The sequence below is a fragment of the Ursus americanus genome, chromosome 5, assembly GCF_024610735.1.
Source record: "Ursus americanus isolate L20-20 chromosome 5, mUrsAme1.1.p, whole genome shotgun sequence".
NCBI lineage: Eukaryota > Metazoa > Chordata > Mammalia > Carnivora > Ursidae > Ursus > Ursus americanus.
Genome location: NC_142131.1, coordinates 26,411,432 through 26,428,767, shown reverse-complemented (window position 1 = coordinate 26,428,767; position 17,336 = coordinate 26,411,432). Strand labels below are relative to the sequence as shown.

Here is a 17,336-nt window from a genome sequence, read left to right as displayed (position 1 = left end):
TTGTTGTGCTTTTTCACTCATGTGTTGACTTTCCTATTGAAAGTGAAGCCACAAGGCCTGGCTGGGTTCCTCCCACAGGCCTTGTCTGTGGGTTAGCGAGGCAGCCCAGAGTCCGGGTACATGTATTCTTCTCTAGCTCTGCTACTGTATCCTCTGTGGGGCCTGATTCTGTCCCTCGGCCTCACAGGGGCTTAATATCCTCTTCAGAGAATGAGAACAACCATCCATCTCTTGCCTCCCCCGAGCATGTAGGGAGAATTAAAGGCAACATTGAATCAAGAAGCCTGAAAGACATAAAGTACACTGGAGGTGGGTGTGGTCAAATCCCTTCCAGCCGAGGACAGGAGATGAACATTTCACACACCACACACCCCCACCGGACAAGGAGCCCTTAGTTCCCTGCAGACAGGGCCTGCCTCCTTCATGTTTGTGTCTGCTTCCTCAGGGCTCCACAGTGCTGGGCACCTGGGAGATGCCCAGGAAGAGTTGTCAGATCGAGTTTACATGATCGTGGTGCTGTTGTTTTCTCTCCAGGAGGTCATTCTCAAGCATTTACAATTTCCGAAGTCAGCCAAGACAGGGACTAAAGCCACCAAGGGACCAGAAGTCAGGGCTGTGTGTGTAGAAAATCTGAAAGAAAGACGTGTTTTCATTAGGTGTCCACACGCTTCTCAAGCGTCTCCTGCTAGGAGGCCTCACGTGTCATTTGCATGGTTCCAAACTGTCTGCAGGTTTCAACCACGTGCTCCCCAGACTGCTTTGTCTTCCGTGCACAGACAGGAGAGGGCGGGGCTTCAGGGCTGGTCCTCGAGTGTGTGTCAGAGACCTGGTGTGTATAATCTATAGCGATTTTGGTTTTCCTGCATTGCCGTATTGATCCACTGATTCTGGAAAGATACCCTGTCTAGTTGTTTGAGGAGTTCTACAGACCATGGAATGGCACTAATGAAGGAGCCTGCAGCTTGTCCACAGGTTACGACCTGCTTCCTCTGACTCTGGGTACTGTCAGAGTGACAAGCGGCCAAGAGTGAAATGATCCCTCATTTTCTTAACTACAGGTTAAGGGGAATGTTTTAAAAGCATGAGATCAGATAAAAATGACCTACTCACAGAAAAATATCCTTTCTAAAGGAGTTCATGGAGGGAACATTGCTACTTCCTCTCTTTTCCCTCACGTCCTTCGTTCATTCCCACTGGAGGGTGCCAGACATGGGGTAGATGTGAGCGTGAGAGGATCCAGACATTGCCTCAGTCAGGGGAGCTGGTCTTCAGTCTCCAGTGGAGAGGACTCCAGAAATGCCACCAAGTGCCTCACGAGTTAGCCACCGTCCACCTGCCGAATCCAGAGCAGGGCCCGGCTCCACCTGCCCTGGCATGTCAGGTGATGTTCTTTCCCCTGGAAAGTGAAAGCAAGAAGCAGAGAGGAGGTGTTGCGGAAAGAATGGAGGCCTTTAGGTGGGCTTCCGGGCTGAAGGCAGGCCAAGCTAGGCCAGGAAGGAAATGTCTTATTCTGGACTGAACTGGAACTTGGATCAATGTATTGGACTGGACATTCTGATTGAAGAGATCATTCTCCTACCTAAAGGCTCTCAAAGACTTGGGTGCCTGCCCAAAACTCCATGCAGGGTGGGGAAGGCTGGCCGACAGCAGTTTAATGTGATCCGTGAAAAGCAGTACCGCTGCTCATTGTTTGTGATACAGGAAGTGCAGGTTGTCTGGGAGAGCAGTTTCACAGAATATATCAAAATAACTCAGCTGTTATGTTTCTAAGTCACTTCAGTCCTCTTATACTCATTGTTTGGGGGACAGAGAGAGCACACCCTGAGCTGATGATGACGAACGCTCGAGTTTATATTTCAGTTTATATGCTTTGTTGCGTTTTACCTAGTATTACATTCTTCGTGTAAAGGGCACTAAACTTAGGAGCGTGGCTCAGTGACTTTTCCTTTGAACACAGCTGTACACCTATCACCCTGACCAGGATAACCACCCACCAGAGAGGGCCCTCCCAGCCCATGCCCCTCTTCCTGGGCATTGCCCAATCTTCTGTTAGTTTTAGTATTGTTCTTACTGATGTTACATACTTTTTCTATATTAAGGATAAAACCTTTTATCAGCCAATTACACTCATTTCCCCCAGTGTGCTCGTTCACTGTTAACACTGTGTATGATACTTGTTACATACATACGTGTTCTCCCATTGTAAGAGGGCTTTATATATACTCTATCATGTAAAAATATACACATACACTCACACAGACCCTAGAGTCTTTCAGAATCCATATTCTGTAACACTTCCTGAACACATTTAATAAATAAAGGAAGTTTGGGGTGTAAGACGAAAATCAGCAGCTCTCACCACGCCACTCTGTAGTCACACATAGTAGTTGAGGTGAAAGCTTTCACACCTCCAGAAATCCCGGTAGGAGCTGACCTTGGGCCGCTGTGTCCGTGTATGGATGTCGGAGCAGAGGGGCCTTCGGGAAGCCCGCTGGAAAAGTAGTGGGGCAATGGTGAGGAGCACGGGCTTCAGGGTCAGAGGTACCTGGATTGAAATCCCCTCCCTACCGTTTATCAGCCATGTGGCTCAGCAAACTATTCAGCTCCTCCAGGCCCTCCATTTGTCCTTCTATCTAAGTGCGGATGATGTCACTTCTTTCTTCTAGCCATTGTGAGGATTACGTGAGGTAAGACCTATTAGAGTAACCGTTACAGATGAATGGTCAGAACATTACAGATGGCTGCTCCTGGCAGAGCCCTGTGAGGGCCTAAACGTTGTTACCCCGACTGGACCAGTGAAGCGATTAGGTCTCAGAGAGGTTCAGTTACCGCTGCCCCGGTAAACCTTTTATAACGGTGGGAACATTCTGTATCTGTAGGGCCAAGTACAGTAGCCACGTGTGGCTAATGAAGCCCTCGAAATGCAGCTAGGGTGGCTGAGAAATGGATTTAGTTCAATTTAAATAGCCACATGTGATGAATGGCTCCAGTGTAACCTCACAGTTCTAGACCCTTCGGAAGAACAGCCATGAGCCAGACCCAGCTCCCTGACATCGGCTCAGAGCTCCTCCCTCTCTCCTGCAGGGCCCCTTCCTCTGAAACAGGAAACTACGGGTCATCTCCGCTTGGCCCCAGCAATAAGCCTGCTAAAGAGTGGCTCACCTCTGTTGGGTCTGTAGACAAAACAAAACTCCTAAGTAACACCGGTGTTGGAGTTATAAACCCAAGGAAGATGATGGCTCTTTCCCGGTAAGGGAGCGCACCAGTGAGCATCCTCGCGCTTGGGCTTCGAGCCTGCAGCTTCGGGCCAGGGGTCCAGTGGGATCGTGCCCTGTTGCCTACTTGAGGCAGGAAAGTGGGTGCTGCTGGGATGGCAGGGACTTCATGTGTTCAAAGACCTCAGGGATCCGGGTGTCCTAGAATGAGAGTTTATGTAGTTCGTCTCTTCTGTTAGTTATTTCGACAGATGACAGGGGGCCCTTTTTTAATTTTTAAATTTTTTGGCATTGCTTAGTAAGACACTAAATCTAGCATCAAATTAGAGCACTAAGTTCAGATTTATTCTTTGTTCCAAATCTGCAACGGAGGTTGGCCAAGGATGAGCCTAGCACAGACTTCAGTGTGGGTGGGAGAATGAAATGTGTAAGTAAGATCCAGCCACTTGCCTGGGCAGCTCCTGTCGCCCCTGCTGAGAGCCCTCAGCCGCCTAGCAGCTCTGTCCTGCCCTCGGGCTCAGCCCCTCCCCACCTCCACCTGCTCCGGCCAGCCCTGGGGGACCCTCCCATCCACACTTGCTGCTCAGTTTCTGCTCTTGAGGCACGGCTCTTCTTCCCACTCTCAAGGCTGTCTTCAGAGGGCAGATGCCTGATCTTTGAGCTCTTTGCGGAGAAAGAATGGCCCCCTGGGCCACACCGCTGTCTGCACGGTGTGGGTGCTTCCTGTCCCCGAAAATGCCCAGGACTTTACAAACCACTGTTCCCCAAGTCCTTCCCACAGCTCAATGAGATCTCCCGATGTCCACTCCCGGGAAGACGTGTAGCCGGCACTGAGCTAGGAGGACGTGCCATTGCATTCCATAGACGTGACCTCTGCACCAGTCTGGGGTTTGAGGCTGTCCTCATTATGATACAGGGCACAAGGTCTTTTATAGGCAACTTGAAAACATAATGCCCCACTTAGAAGGCAGCTTCCTGTATGAGGGTGAATTCTGAATGACAAGACTTCCAATGTTTCTGGTTGTTTTTTTTTTTTTTTTTAACTAACAAAATCTGTATCGTTTACTCTTGTGTCAGGCCCTGTTCTAAGGAGTTTTCAAATATTAAGTCATTTACCCCCCACTTCAGCCTTTTAAGGGAGGGAAGGTAGATATTGTTATTATCCCAGCTTGACAGATGGGGAAATTGAAGCCTTGGGAGATGAAATAATCTGCCTGAAATGACACAGAGAGCAGGTGGCAGAAGCAGGTTGCCCCCCCCCGCCCCAGGCTGCCGGCTGCCCAGAGCATGCTCGAACCGCTGATCTCGCCGGCCAACTCTTAGGGTGCAGACAGGTTGAACGCAAACTATACAAAGCCACTTCTGACTCAAAAGGGCAAGAAAATCATATGCTACCACTGATTATGCTTTTGCTATTTCTAAATCTTTCCTTAAAAAAGTTACTTTTGTCCCAGAGTCTGTTCTGTGTCCCTTAAACAAAGGATGTGCTTGGCTCTACTGCCTCCCTTCTGACAACTGGGGTGGCCCCTCCTGCTCTTGGACGGTGATTAATAGGCTCCGCAAGCCAGCCTCCCCAGCGCGGGCCATGGCAGGAGATGGAGCCAGTGCTGTCTACGGTGAGAGGTCAGGAGACCCCAGACTTCCCCCTAACAGGTGGACGAGGATGCTTTCCCCCTGCTCAGCAGCCCCAAAGTACAGTGAGCCTCCTGTCCCCTGCCAGTGGGTGTGGATCGGGATGCCGGGAACAAGAAGAGAACTGAGTTGCAATGTGAGAAGCTGGCAGCTATGAACTATTTGTTTAATGACAGATTCATTGTCTCCTGCTTTAGCCTTGCAAATCGTTGTATAAAGGCACTGAATGGGAAGACAGTCAATGGGCGACACACTTTTTTATGTTAGTCTCATCTTTACTAGTTAGCGCCCATTCACTTCTAGTTGTCCATACCATTTCCTATTGACGTCTCCATGTCCAGGCTGAGAAATCCCAAATATCCACCAGGTACAAACCAGTGTTTGTTCCCAGACTCAGATTTCCCACGAAGGCAGCCAAAGTGAGGCAGAGAATGCTCTATTTAATTAGGCCAGCTGCTTAAGTTCCTTTTGGATCCTCCTGATTCCTGGGTACGTAGGCTGGTACTTATTTTCATCACTATTGTATTCGATCCTGCTGTAGTATTTTATTAAAATCTGTCCTGTCCTCCTTCCCTCAGAACAGACTGCCCCGGGCATCACATTTCCCTTGAGTTCCTGGGTCAAAAACGACTCAGGTGAGGAGAGAAGTCTGGAAACCTGAATTCTAGTCTAGATTCCCATGTAGCTTACCACCCTCCTCATTCACGAAACTGGCAAAATACTCTGTAAGGGGTTCTTATGCACAAATGAATCATTTGTCAGAGTCCTCTAGAAAATATAAAATATAAAATCAGAAACTATTATCTGATAACTATGGATTTTCTTCTTCTTTCTTCTTAATCCTGAAGATAGATTTTCATTTTCTCTTTTTTTCTGTGGTCCAGGCAAACAACCAAGTAAGAAGAGCCTACTTCCTTTAACTACTTACCAAAGATGTTTCTTATCTTTTATACATTCCTATTGTTATCCTTTAAACTCTCCTCAAGCTTTCCATGCACGTCTTTAAAAATAAGAAAAGAAAACTTGGTGAGAAATTAACAACAGGATTTATTTAAGTCTGTGTGAAACAGAATTAAGAGTTTAGGAAACCAGTGTGTTAAATGGAACTTATTTTCAGTTCCCATTGTTGCCAAGACAGAAATTTAGCTTTCTCTGTAGAACCAGCGGGATTCTTTAACCTTCTGTGGCTGGGTTTCGTGGACAGAAAACACTGAGCAACACCATATGGGATTTTATGTACATCAGTAGCTTCTTCCTTCTTTCAGCTTGCATTCTACATGCCCATAATCACTTGTGCACCTAGGAGGTATTGCTGGAGCCTGTGGCACACAGGACTGAGTCCTCGGGCCCTTCTCTGGACCAGCACCCCTGTCCCCCAGGACTCTGTCCCCCTGGACTCCAAGGAGCCAGCTCAGCACTGGGGCATTAACCGGTTTGTTCCGTTTTGTTGTTGTTGTTGTTGTTGTTATTTATTTGTCAGAGAGAGAGAGAGAGAGCACAAGCAGGGGGCGTGGGAGGCAGAGGGAGAAGCAAGCTCCCCACTGAGCAGAGAGCCCAATACAGGACTTGATCCCAGGACCCTGGATCATGACCTGAACTGGCAGGTTCAGGTGGCAGACACTTAAGCGACTGAGCCACCCAGGGGTCCCTTTGTTCAGGTCTTAAGTGTCGCCTACCTGCTGTCCTTTTCCTCCTGCTTGTCTCCTGCTCATTCTGCATCCAGATGCCACCGACCTTTATCTCTTAATGTCTTTGCATAATGAAGTGTCTTCCTGGATGAATGTCACAGGTTGTACTTCTGCCTCATTCCTGACTCTGAGTCTATCTTCTTCATGGGGAAGGGGATGAAGTTTGCCTACCAGCTTTCTTTACCAGTCTTTTTCCCTTTTATGGGTCAGGGCATGGAGAACAAATTATAACTTACAGACCACTCTCTACTAAGACTTATTCTCAAGTTATGGGGGCGCCTGGGTGGCACAGCGGTTAAGCGTCTGCCTTCAGCTCAGGGCGTGATCCTGGTGTTCTGGGTTCGAGCCCCACATCAGGCTCCTCCGCTAGGAGCCTGCTTCTTCCTCTCCCACTCCCCCTGCTTGTGTTCCCTCTCTCGCTGGCTGTCTCTACCTCTGTCGAATAAATAAATAAAATCTTTAAAAAAAAAAAAAAAGACTTATTCTCAAGTTAAAGCCAATGATAATTTTGTTGGCATGTGGCAATAATTAAGAAATTTTAAAAATCAGTATTAAAAGCAGGCCTTTCCAAACTGTTTTTTTTTTTCCCTCTCCAATCTTTGTCATTGTCTTGAAAGCTACAATCTGTTGTCAATTAACCAGCTCTCTAGAAACCACTGGAAAACATAGCATCTGGAAAATTTTTCCTTCTTCTGATAAATGCCTTTTAAATTAACTGATTCTCTTTTGAGACGTAAAGATGTAAGCCTGGGAGTTACGTGATTTCCAGGTTGTGGGCAGTATTTAAAGTTCTTCTAAGCGCAGCCGTTCAGGTCTAAAGGCTGGATTTTAGCGAGTCATTCAAATGCAGAATGGTTTGTTAGAAAATGGTCAGATAAATTATTTTCTGCATGGTTTCTTCCTTCTCACTGAGTTGGTGTCATTCATTGCCATTTGCCTCCCCCCAGTTATTTTTGTTCTAACATATCTTCCACATTTTGCATTGTGCCTTCCTCTAGTAGCCTCCCACCTCACATCTGCTAAAATAATTTCCCCAAACACCAGTTTAAGAAGAATTAGGTAACGTATTACCACACATCTCAAAGTCAAGTATCCTCCCTAGAACTTTTGTCCACTCATTCGACAGATATTTGAGCCCCCACAAGGACTACCTGTGCTTACCAAATTTGGGGCTTAATTATTTGGGGTTTTCCACCTCTTCCTGGTGCATAAGCTGCTACATGCTGGTCAGTTACACATTTCCTATATATTCTCTTCCTCTTTGGAGATTCTAGAACCTTATGACTAAGTGTTGAACAGGTATTGGAAAGTTTGGAATTACTGTGGAGTTGCTTTGTCGGGTTTTATTCCAAAGGTAATGCCCTTCCTTATGTTTTGTTTGTTTGCTTGTTTTTGAATAGGTTGTTCCTTTTGTAGGGCAAACAAAGAGGCTTTTAAAATATCTTTGTAGTTAGGTGATGGGAAATGCTGGAAAACCCTGCCTTTCACTTTTCCAGTGACAAACTGTGATTCAGAGTCAAGGTTGCCCAGAAGTGGCAAGAAGGCAGGCCGACCAGGCATGGTGGCATGTGGACGAGGCCAAACAGCTGTTGTGCAGGGTCTCCCTTGCCAGCTGTTAGCCCGCACAGTCTGCCCAGGGATCAGGTTTCAACATGTAAGTTCTGAATGAAGTCTCCCCTCCTCAAGAGAACTGAAAACCACACTGGTGTAGAGGCTTCTTATCTCTGGTTCATTAAAACGAGGAATCCAGAAACGTGTATCCTCAACCTTGCTTTGCATAGATTTTGGGAAGATCACTCAGCATCTTTGCAGCAGTTTCCCAGTTGACAAAATGGCCCAGATCTAACCTAAATCCACACCACAATGCAAAATAAATTCTTCATCTTCTATGGTCAAAGAAAACAGAAAACAGTAGCGTGCTTTTCATTTTCTTGAAAACCATTGTCAAACCCCAGGCTCTTATTTTTGACCCTAACACATCCTAAGCCCCTTCTTTATGAGCCCACTGTCCCAGGTTTTAAAATTATGTATGTGGTTTTGCTCCATTCTGCAGTATTTCTACTTTCCTTTTAAAAACTCTGGCCACGGTTTGGAATACACTGTACTGATTACAGTGAGAAAATTATTCTCATAATTCTCTTTACCCTCAAACTGTGTTTATTGAATCAGATTTCCCAATGTCCTAGAGTTCCCTTGGCCAGGCATGGTGTATTACTAATTATTACCCTGCTCTCCTGAAAGAGTGTCTGTAATCGCCAGCATGCCTCAGCCGTCAGCGGGGATTTAGTCTCTGCGTCCTGGAGAATCTCATTTATTGTGTCACAGATTATTTTTCTGTTGTATGATCTAGTCTGATTAATACAAACATGAGTTTCAAGATCTCCGTCTCAGAAGGGTGTTGGTGTAGGTGGGAAATAGTTCCAGACTCATAACAGCAACCAGCTGTCTGCTAATGTGTTTCAGCCCAAGGCACCAGCCCTAGTTCACTGAGAGCCACTGTTTTTGGAGAGTCTGTGGTGTTAGCAGTTGGAAACTCAGGTTTTCCACGGACACTGCCTAGGGTCACGTCCCGAGTTTGCCACTTGCCATGTGTGTGACTTTGAACCAGATACTTCGATTCTCTGTGCCTTGACTTGCTTATCTGTAAAATGGGAATAATAATGATTGTAACTGTATTAAATTAGATGAAAGTGATTAAAGTATCGAGCATGTGGCAAACTCTCACCAAGTCTTAGTTACGATAATGACCCCAGGAATTGCTCATTAACCTGGGGGAAATACTGACTTTCTAATCATTTATGAATGTGTTGGAGTAGAGTCCATAAAAGCTTGGTAGAATTAGCTCCTCTCACCCTAGCTTATCTCTTGAGGAGGATCTGACATCATTGGCTGGTTAGCTCTTGTCCCTGAGCATTTGCCGTGTTCCCTGATAGTCTGCCTGAGCTGTCCCCTCTTTGCAGGGGTTCCCGGAGCTGCATTTGCAGGCCCAGAACCTCTCCTCCGACTCAGCCTGGCAGGGCCACGCTCTTCCCGCTGCAGACCCCTCTCCCCCGGCTGCAGGGGTTAATAATGTTTCCTTCATCTGCCCATCGCCCACCCTGCTGTCCTCTGCTCTGCCTTCCCCCGGAGACGTCATCAACTGAGGTGCTCAGGACCTGTTGAAGGAATAAGAAGATCTCCTTTTTAGAGACTGGAATGTAAAAGCCTCACATCTTCCGGCTCTCCACCTTTGGAAGCAGGATGGTTTCTTCTTTCTGATCTTGTGTCTCCTCATCTCCGCTTCAAACATGGGGACACAAAAACTAACCTACGTAAGCTGTTGCTGGGATAGCTTCGGTGACTGCCTCAGGTGCTGCTGGACGCGCAGGGCTTGCTGATCTGGGGCCTGGGATCACCGACAGCAGGCAGCTTCCTCGCGCAGGGCCCGGCTGGCTGTGCGCCCGGCCGCCCGCCAGGTCCCAGCGCAAAGGCGGTGCGGACTCCCGCAGAGCCGGATGACCCGGGAGCGCCATCTCGTGGGCGCGCCGATTGCTGCCTGCGAGAAGGAGCCGGTGTTCTTCCTCCAACCGAGGAGTGTCATTTCCCATTGCAGGGCCTGGGGAAATGCGACACAAAATTAGATTCCAGATAATTTAAAAATGGCTGTCAGGCAGACTTATTATGAATAATCTACCTTTGGATTTAAATGGGGCAAGTGCCTTTTAGCTGCTCCAGATTTCTATTGAAGTAGTAGCTATTAGGTTTTGAACAGGGACTTTCAAACGGCCAATTCTGCATTTACATGCATTGGTAAAAAAGAAAATTTTACATTCTAGGTATAACATCAGAGGATTCAGGATTTTTTTTTAAGGCAGTTTTTAAGGAGTTGCTTTTGCATGAATTTAAAAAAATAAACAATGGCAAAGTCTTCCTACTGAAAGTGTAATCAGGATCACCCAGGAGCTCATTAGAAAAGTATCCCAGACTCTGGACTCCTGGAAACAAACTGAGGGTTACAGAAGGGAGGGGGATGGGGAATGGGGTAACAGAGTGATGGGTATTAAGGAGGGCACGTGTGGTGAGAGCACTGGGTCTGAGTGTTATACGCAACTAATGAATCGTTGAACACTACATCGAAAACTAATGATGTATTATATGTTGGGTTGTTGAACATAATTAAAAAGAAAAAAGTATCGCTGTTCCAGACCTACCACATTAGAATCTGTGGTGAGGGGCACCTGGGCGACTCAGTCGGTTAAGCGTCTGCCTTTGGCTCAGGTCATGATCTCAGGGTCCTGGGATCGAGCGCTGCATCGGGCTCCCTGCTCAACTGGGAGTCTGCCTCCCTTCTCCCTTTCTCACTTCGCTCTCTCTCTCAAATAAATAAAATCTTAAAAAAAAAAAAAAAAAAGAAGAAGAAGAAGAGAAAGAAGAAGGATCCGTGGTGATTCGTGGGCATATTGGCAGATACAAGCGCAGGTTACCAGAGTCAGATGGACCCCCTGTATTTTTGTCCGCTTGCTGGTACCTCCTTCCATGTCTCGTCTCAGCCATATGATCACATCCCTTCAGCCTCCGTGGCCCTTATATGACACAAGATCGTAGTTTCCTGCCATGTCTGCTCCTGGGTCAGCCAAGCGACAACTGAAATCGTGTGCAGCAGGTCACGTTGAACATGGGAAAAACCTGTGCAAATGTCAGGGGAGACTATGCATGAGAACTCTTACATTTCATACTCGGCCATCAGTGGATAATATGCTTTACACCAGCTACAAATCGGCAGAGCGAATGTTCACCGATAATCTTCATCTTGCCTCCAAGAGTGTGTGGTCAGATTCCACCAAGTTTTCAAAGGGCTCTCTCAGGCTAGTCTTTCCAGAGCTCAGAATAATAAAATGATACTTTATTTTCCTTAACAAGACCTTTCACACATCTTGCCTTCCTGGGGTCTCAGAACTGTTTCCTCTGTGGAGCCCAGGGTGGGGCACAGTAGGTACTCAGTGGAGCTTGTTGATGAAACTGCTAATTATCCCTCAGCAAGGGCCAAACACTGGCCTGATGTCCTTCACACTGAAGTACTTACGATCAGCCCATGATGTGCGTCATTAGAGACTGATAGAGCTACAGAGGACACTATCGTATCCCCAATCAACACCGATATTCATTAAGGAAACAGGCTCCTGACGGCTGAGAAATCCTTTGGTAGCGCTCAGGGATTGACGTTAGGGAGGATATTAGCTGTTTACAAATATTCCCTTCGCCTTGAAATGGGGGCAGGGATACACAAATAAAACACAGTAGCAAGATATTACTCTCTTTTCCTTGCATACATTTTTTTAAAGATTTTATTTATTTATTTGACAGAGAGCACACGAGCAGGAGGAAGGGGTAGCGGGAGAAGCAGACTTCCCATTGGGCAGGGAGCCTGATGCAGGACTTGATCCCAGGACCCTGGGACGAAAGCAGACAGTTAACCGACTGAGCCACCCAGGCGCCCCTACTTGCATACATTTTAAAAGGGAAACCAATAGCCAAGAAGCTGTTGGACAATAAATAGATGAAATTTTAGGAAAACACATCAGCTGAAAAGCCTGAGAATACTAAGAGATATTAACCTCCGCGTTGCCCCAGCCCCAGGTGTCTCCTGTTCCCAAGAAATGGTACTGATTGTCAAGCAGTAAAAATGAAATATTGAGAAAAAATTGTTATACAGTTCTTCACCGAACTGAGGCACAAAAATATCCAACTCAAATTAGGGCAGACTGTCGCATTGTCTGCAATTTATGAAATTATGGACCTTTTTGCCCCTGATTTACTAAAATAGGAAATGTGTGCTGTTTTCTTTTTACTGGATTCATTCTAATTAGCAATGTTTTCTCTAATCATTTAAAAGAGTTCAGAATGTCAGGGCTTCAAAATTACTTTCCTTAAAGTTAAAATGTAGTTATAACAAGTCGCTTCGCATAGGGAGGGAAAATACACATTCACGCTCTATATAGAAAGATAGTCTATCACAGTCAGGACCTTGAAAGCAGAACTTAGCGGGCAGATAGTCTCTGAAAACCTTACTATCCCAGCACGCTGCCTGTCGGTGTATCATACGAATGCATTCAATAAAAGAGTGCAAGAGACACGATGTTACCTTTTTACTTCTTTTTTCAACTTTTTACCTTTAAACATTTCACATCGAGAGAAAATGCCAGAATAAAACAACGAACGCTGATACCCATCTACGGTCACTCATGATAACGTGCTCACCGTACTTGTGTTCTCTCTTTCTGCCTCCTTTCTGCCCTCCCAAACAAGGACCTGCTCTTAAACAGCCTCAGTAAAATGATCAAATTCAGGACAATTTAACACTGATAATATCCTCAGCTAATACATCGTCCTGGCTTGACTTTTGCCAGTTGTCCCAGTGATGCCTTTCTATCATTTTTCCCTTGATCTCGGATCTAATCCAGATTCACATGTTGCATGTAGGCGTGGGCCCTTCGGTGTCCTTTAAAAAGGGACAGTTCCCATTCTTCTTTGTCTGCCAATGCATTCACACTTTTGAAGAGCACAATCTTCCTCGCAGTGCAAATGTGAGATTATGCATTTGGGGGGGGGGAAGACGGTGATTTTCAGAGTTATCACACGAGGAGGTACCCTATGTGGGTTTGTTCCACTGTTGGTGATGGTAACTGATCACTTTGTGGCGGTCATGTCTGCCAGAGTCTCTCTGTAATTAACAAATCGTTTCTTGCAGGGGCAGTAGGGGACTCTGACACCACTAATTCTGTTTCCCAATAAATTTCAGCATCCGCTCAGTTGCCTGATCAGTTATTACTGCTTTGGTCAAATGGTGATTTTCCTCTTTTATTTCTTTGCATTTATTAGTTGGAATTCTACTGTAAAGAAGAGTTTCTCTTCCACCCTCTTTCTGTATTTACCTCTTATGTCTTTGTGAACATCGGTAGGGATTTACAGGTTGTTTTGATTCAGTTGGTTAATACTTATCACTCTCATTATCCGTTTTGATGCTCATCTTGCCCCAGCTTTGCCCAGCGGGCGCCCCTTCAGTCCCACTCCTAGGCTTGCTCATCATTAGTCTGCGAGTGTTGTCTATTCTTTAGCCCTTAGCATCTCTGTTTTGAAGTTCTTAATTCAAGTCACTGCCCGAATGACAGATTTTATTCTTGCAACAGATTTTTTTTTTCTTTTAGCTATTGCTATGCCCCGGTTACTGATCTGATACATGGTCCAGTGGGAAACCAGACCATTATTTCAGCCTTTACAATACAGCAGGTTATGGTAGGGAGCACCATGGGAGCATCAAAGCAAAGCCCTTGATCCCATTGGATTGAATAAAGAAGCTCCTGAGAGAATGTTTATCACCTCCTAGACATGAAAGATGAGTAGAAGTAAACATGGGGAGGAGGCACAGTGGTTCAGGCTAAGGGAAGCGCCTGTATCTTTGAGGAATTCCCACTCCCTGGGGAGCCTGTCAGAAATACCAATAATAGGACCCCATCCCAAACCAATGAACTCAGGATCTCTGGCCGGGAGTGCAGTCCTAGGGTCCGTACATTTTAATTTCCATACATAGCTTCTAGAGAATTTATCATGAGAAATGGTGTCATGTGTCATGGAGCTAAAACCTTCACGACTAAAATTTTACAAGATGCATTTTATTTTATAGGATTTTGAACTCAACAACGAACTAAAGATGAATGTCCTCAATTTGCTAGAAGAAGTTTTGCGAGACCCAGACCTTCTTCCCCAGGAAAGGAAAGCCACGGCGAATATCCTGAGGTAAAATGCAGTTACAGGGGCCTCCTAATGCCATTGGGTGATTGGAGCAATGTTCTAGAAAATAAGATCCTATCAGACCAGGAAGATGTATCTTAGACTCCTGGGGGCAGCAAGGAGTCTGCTGTCACCACAAAGCGTGACGTTTCATCTTCTCTTTCCCGGGGGCATGTTGGTGTCTGCTGCCTCGGGAAGACTTGGCCTGGGCGACGTGGCTTGTGTGGTGTGCCTGTGTGGGCCTCCTGTCTGTGTGGGCCTCCTGTCTGTGTGGGCGACAGTGGCTTCCTGCAGAACCAGAAATGAAAAGGAGGATGCCTTGAGGATCCTGTCCTGCGAGCCCAGCAGGCACTGCAGAGACATGCGGTTTTCCTGCCGTCGGGTCTAGTTGTTGATCATAAGCTCATGTCTGTGAGCAGGATGGTAGCATTTCTGCGTGAGTCCTGTGCCCCCGGCTTGTGGATGTGCACCATATAGCAGTTACGTGTGTCTCTGGCTTGTTTCACCTATCCTAGACCAGTTTCACTAACAACTTCTCACATCATGGGATTCTCACATCATGTAGGTTGTATAAAAGCTCATGGGTGTGATAAAAGCTTGAACTTTGGGTTTCCCACGAGAGACTCTTTGTGGCTGTCATTACACCCAGCATCCAAGCAGGTAACAAACTTTCCTATGGTTGCTTGAACTGATGGGTGGATTTTTTTTCTCATCTGCTCTGCAGGAGGAGGACAGCCATCAGTGGTGTTGTGCAGACATTTCAGTTACAGCTTTTCCCCTGACTCCTGGCCATGTCATTTGTCCCTGCTTAGGGATGGGAAGCCCAGCATCTACCTGCTAGACCTGGTAGCCCTTTACCATTTTGGTTTCTAGTTCCATCTTCATTTGTAATCTCTGGAAAGAGTCCTTCCTTTCTTCTAAGCTTGACTATATTGTTTCTTTGTTATCCAGAATTTTGTGTGTAGAGGGGAGTCCATCTTAGCTCAGTCTACCATGTTTTTGGAAGTCACTCTTTAACTCAGAGATGCTGGATTTTGGTCTGTAACATTTTAGCAGTTGGCTCATAAGTCATTCTTAGTACCATCAGTTCAAGCTCCCACCACCAGACCTTTCTTTGGTTTAGGGGCTCTTGCGGGTGGAATGTGTCGCCCCAAAACAGATATGTTGATGTTCTAACCCTAAGTACCTCAAAATGTGATCTTATTTGGAAATAGGGCCATTGCAGATGTAATTAATTAAGATGAGGTCATACTGGAGTAGCATGGACCCCTAATCCAATATAACTGGTGTCCTTATGAGAAGATGGCCATGGGAAAATAGAGACATAGAGATGGTCCTGGGAAGACAGAGGCACAGAAGGTGGTCCTGGGAAGACAGAGGCACAGAAGGTGGTCCTGGGAAGACAAAGGCACAGAAGGTGGTCCTGGGAAGATAGAGATGTAGAAGATGGTCATGGGAAGATGGAGCAGAGATTGGAGTGAGGCAGCTGCAAGGCGAGGAATGCCATTTGCTTGAAAACCACTAAAAGTTAGATGAGGCAGATTTCTCTACAGGTTTCAAGAGGGAATGTGGCCCTGCCAACACCTTGATCTTGGACTTCTAGCCTCCAGAATTCTAAGACAATAAATCTCTGTTGTTTTAAGCCACCTAGTTTGTGGTACTTTATTAGGGCAACTCTAGGAATCTGAATACTTTCTAGAAGTTTGTGTCCCCAGGGACATTTGACTGGACAGCCGTCAGGGAAGCGAGGGTGTTCAGACTGGGAAAGACTCTTGGGATTAGCAAATATGAAACCCCATGTTGCCCATCCCCTCACAACACCCATGCCAGACATTACCAATCAATCCTAAGGGCTTTCTGCCCACACTAGTGGTGAGCTCAGAACTCCCTTAACTGGCACGTCATTAATTGGAGTTGGCCGTTAAGATGAATCCTATTTACCATTCCAGGCCTTTATTATTTATCAGGCTTAAGATGCACAAATTCTTTTTGTTGAATAAATGACCTGAGAATTGGAGGTGTGGGATCAAAAAGAAATAGAAATTTTAGTAGATGGTACAGCTGGGAGCATGACATGGAGCAGGGTCTGATTCTAACTTTTGCAGGATTCACAGGTGTAATCTTGGTTCAGCCACTTATGGCTGTCAACTTTCTTAAACAGTCTAAACGTCAGTTCCCTCATTTATAAAATGAGGCTAGTAGTCCCTACTATTAAGTTGTTTTGACGATTACATGACATAATATGTACAAAGAAGTTAACACAATGCCTGAAACATAAGTAGCACTTGTTTTACTGGTACACTTATTATGATTATGATTATGATTATTAGCTCAAACAGTAGCTCTTAGGAAAAATAGTTTCTTCCATGAAGGCAATATGGCGCGAGTAAAACCAAGCTAGGTCTCAGTCAAACTCAACTTTCCTTAGGCTTCATCACTTTGTCTATACAAAAGAGATTATAATAACATTAAAAACCAATTTAATATTGCACAAAGACATGAATGGAATAAAAAATCATTCAAATGTTCACTTCAATGAATTATTTGACATGGGAATTATATCTCAATATAGTTGAAACTATAGTCCTAACCCACTTGCTATTTTGTAAAAGAAAAAAAGAAGTAAAAAGCAAAACAAAAAAGCAGTTCTACTGACGGGATGCCCTCAGGTGACCACCCACAATTCTGATCCCTTGCAAAGTCTTCCCAAAGTGATCCCAAAAGTCCCAAGAAATGTGTGCTCAGGAACAAACCCAGTCACTTTTCTTCCTCAGCATCTTTATTCAAGTTCACTGCCAGACACCACTTGAGGGAGAGACCTTATCGGTGCCGCCATTGTTTCTGTCAAGAATGCTGTCTGACAGTCCTCTAAAGCCACATTTCCTTATCAAAAAGCTGACAAAGATACCACCCGCTCTGTCCCTGCTCCCCGTGGGCCCCAGAGCAGCCTCACTCAACCCAGAGTCTCGCTCTCTTGTGAAAATAGCTCCTTTGGCTCCTGGTTCTACATCTTTCACCGTAACAATTCAAAATT

The 17,336-nt window shown here is 45.7% G+C and overlaps 1 protein-coding gene across 4 annotated transcripts in view; it reads left to right on the top strand.

Moving 5' to 3' along the window:
• Positions 1 to 17,336, top strand: part of RASGRF2 (Ras protein specific guanine nucleotide releasing factor 2) — a 231,173-nt gene that overhangs the window by 192,515 nt on the left and 21,322 nt on the right. For all 4 annotated transcript variants that reach the window (XM_087862029.1, XM_045796370.2, XM_045796369.2 and 1 more), the window contains one exon: positions 14,196 to 14,308. In XM_087862029.1, coding sequence (XP_087718155.1) covers positions 14,196 to 14,308 — 113 coding nt within the window. The remainder of the gene's footprint in view (positions 1 to 14,195; positions 14,309 to 17,336) is intronic.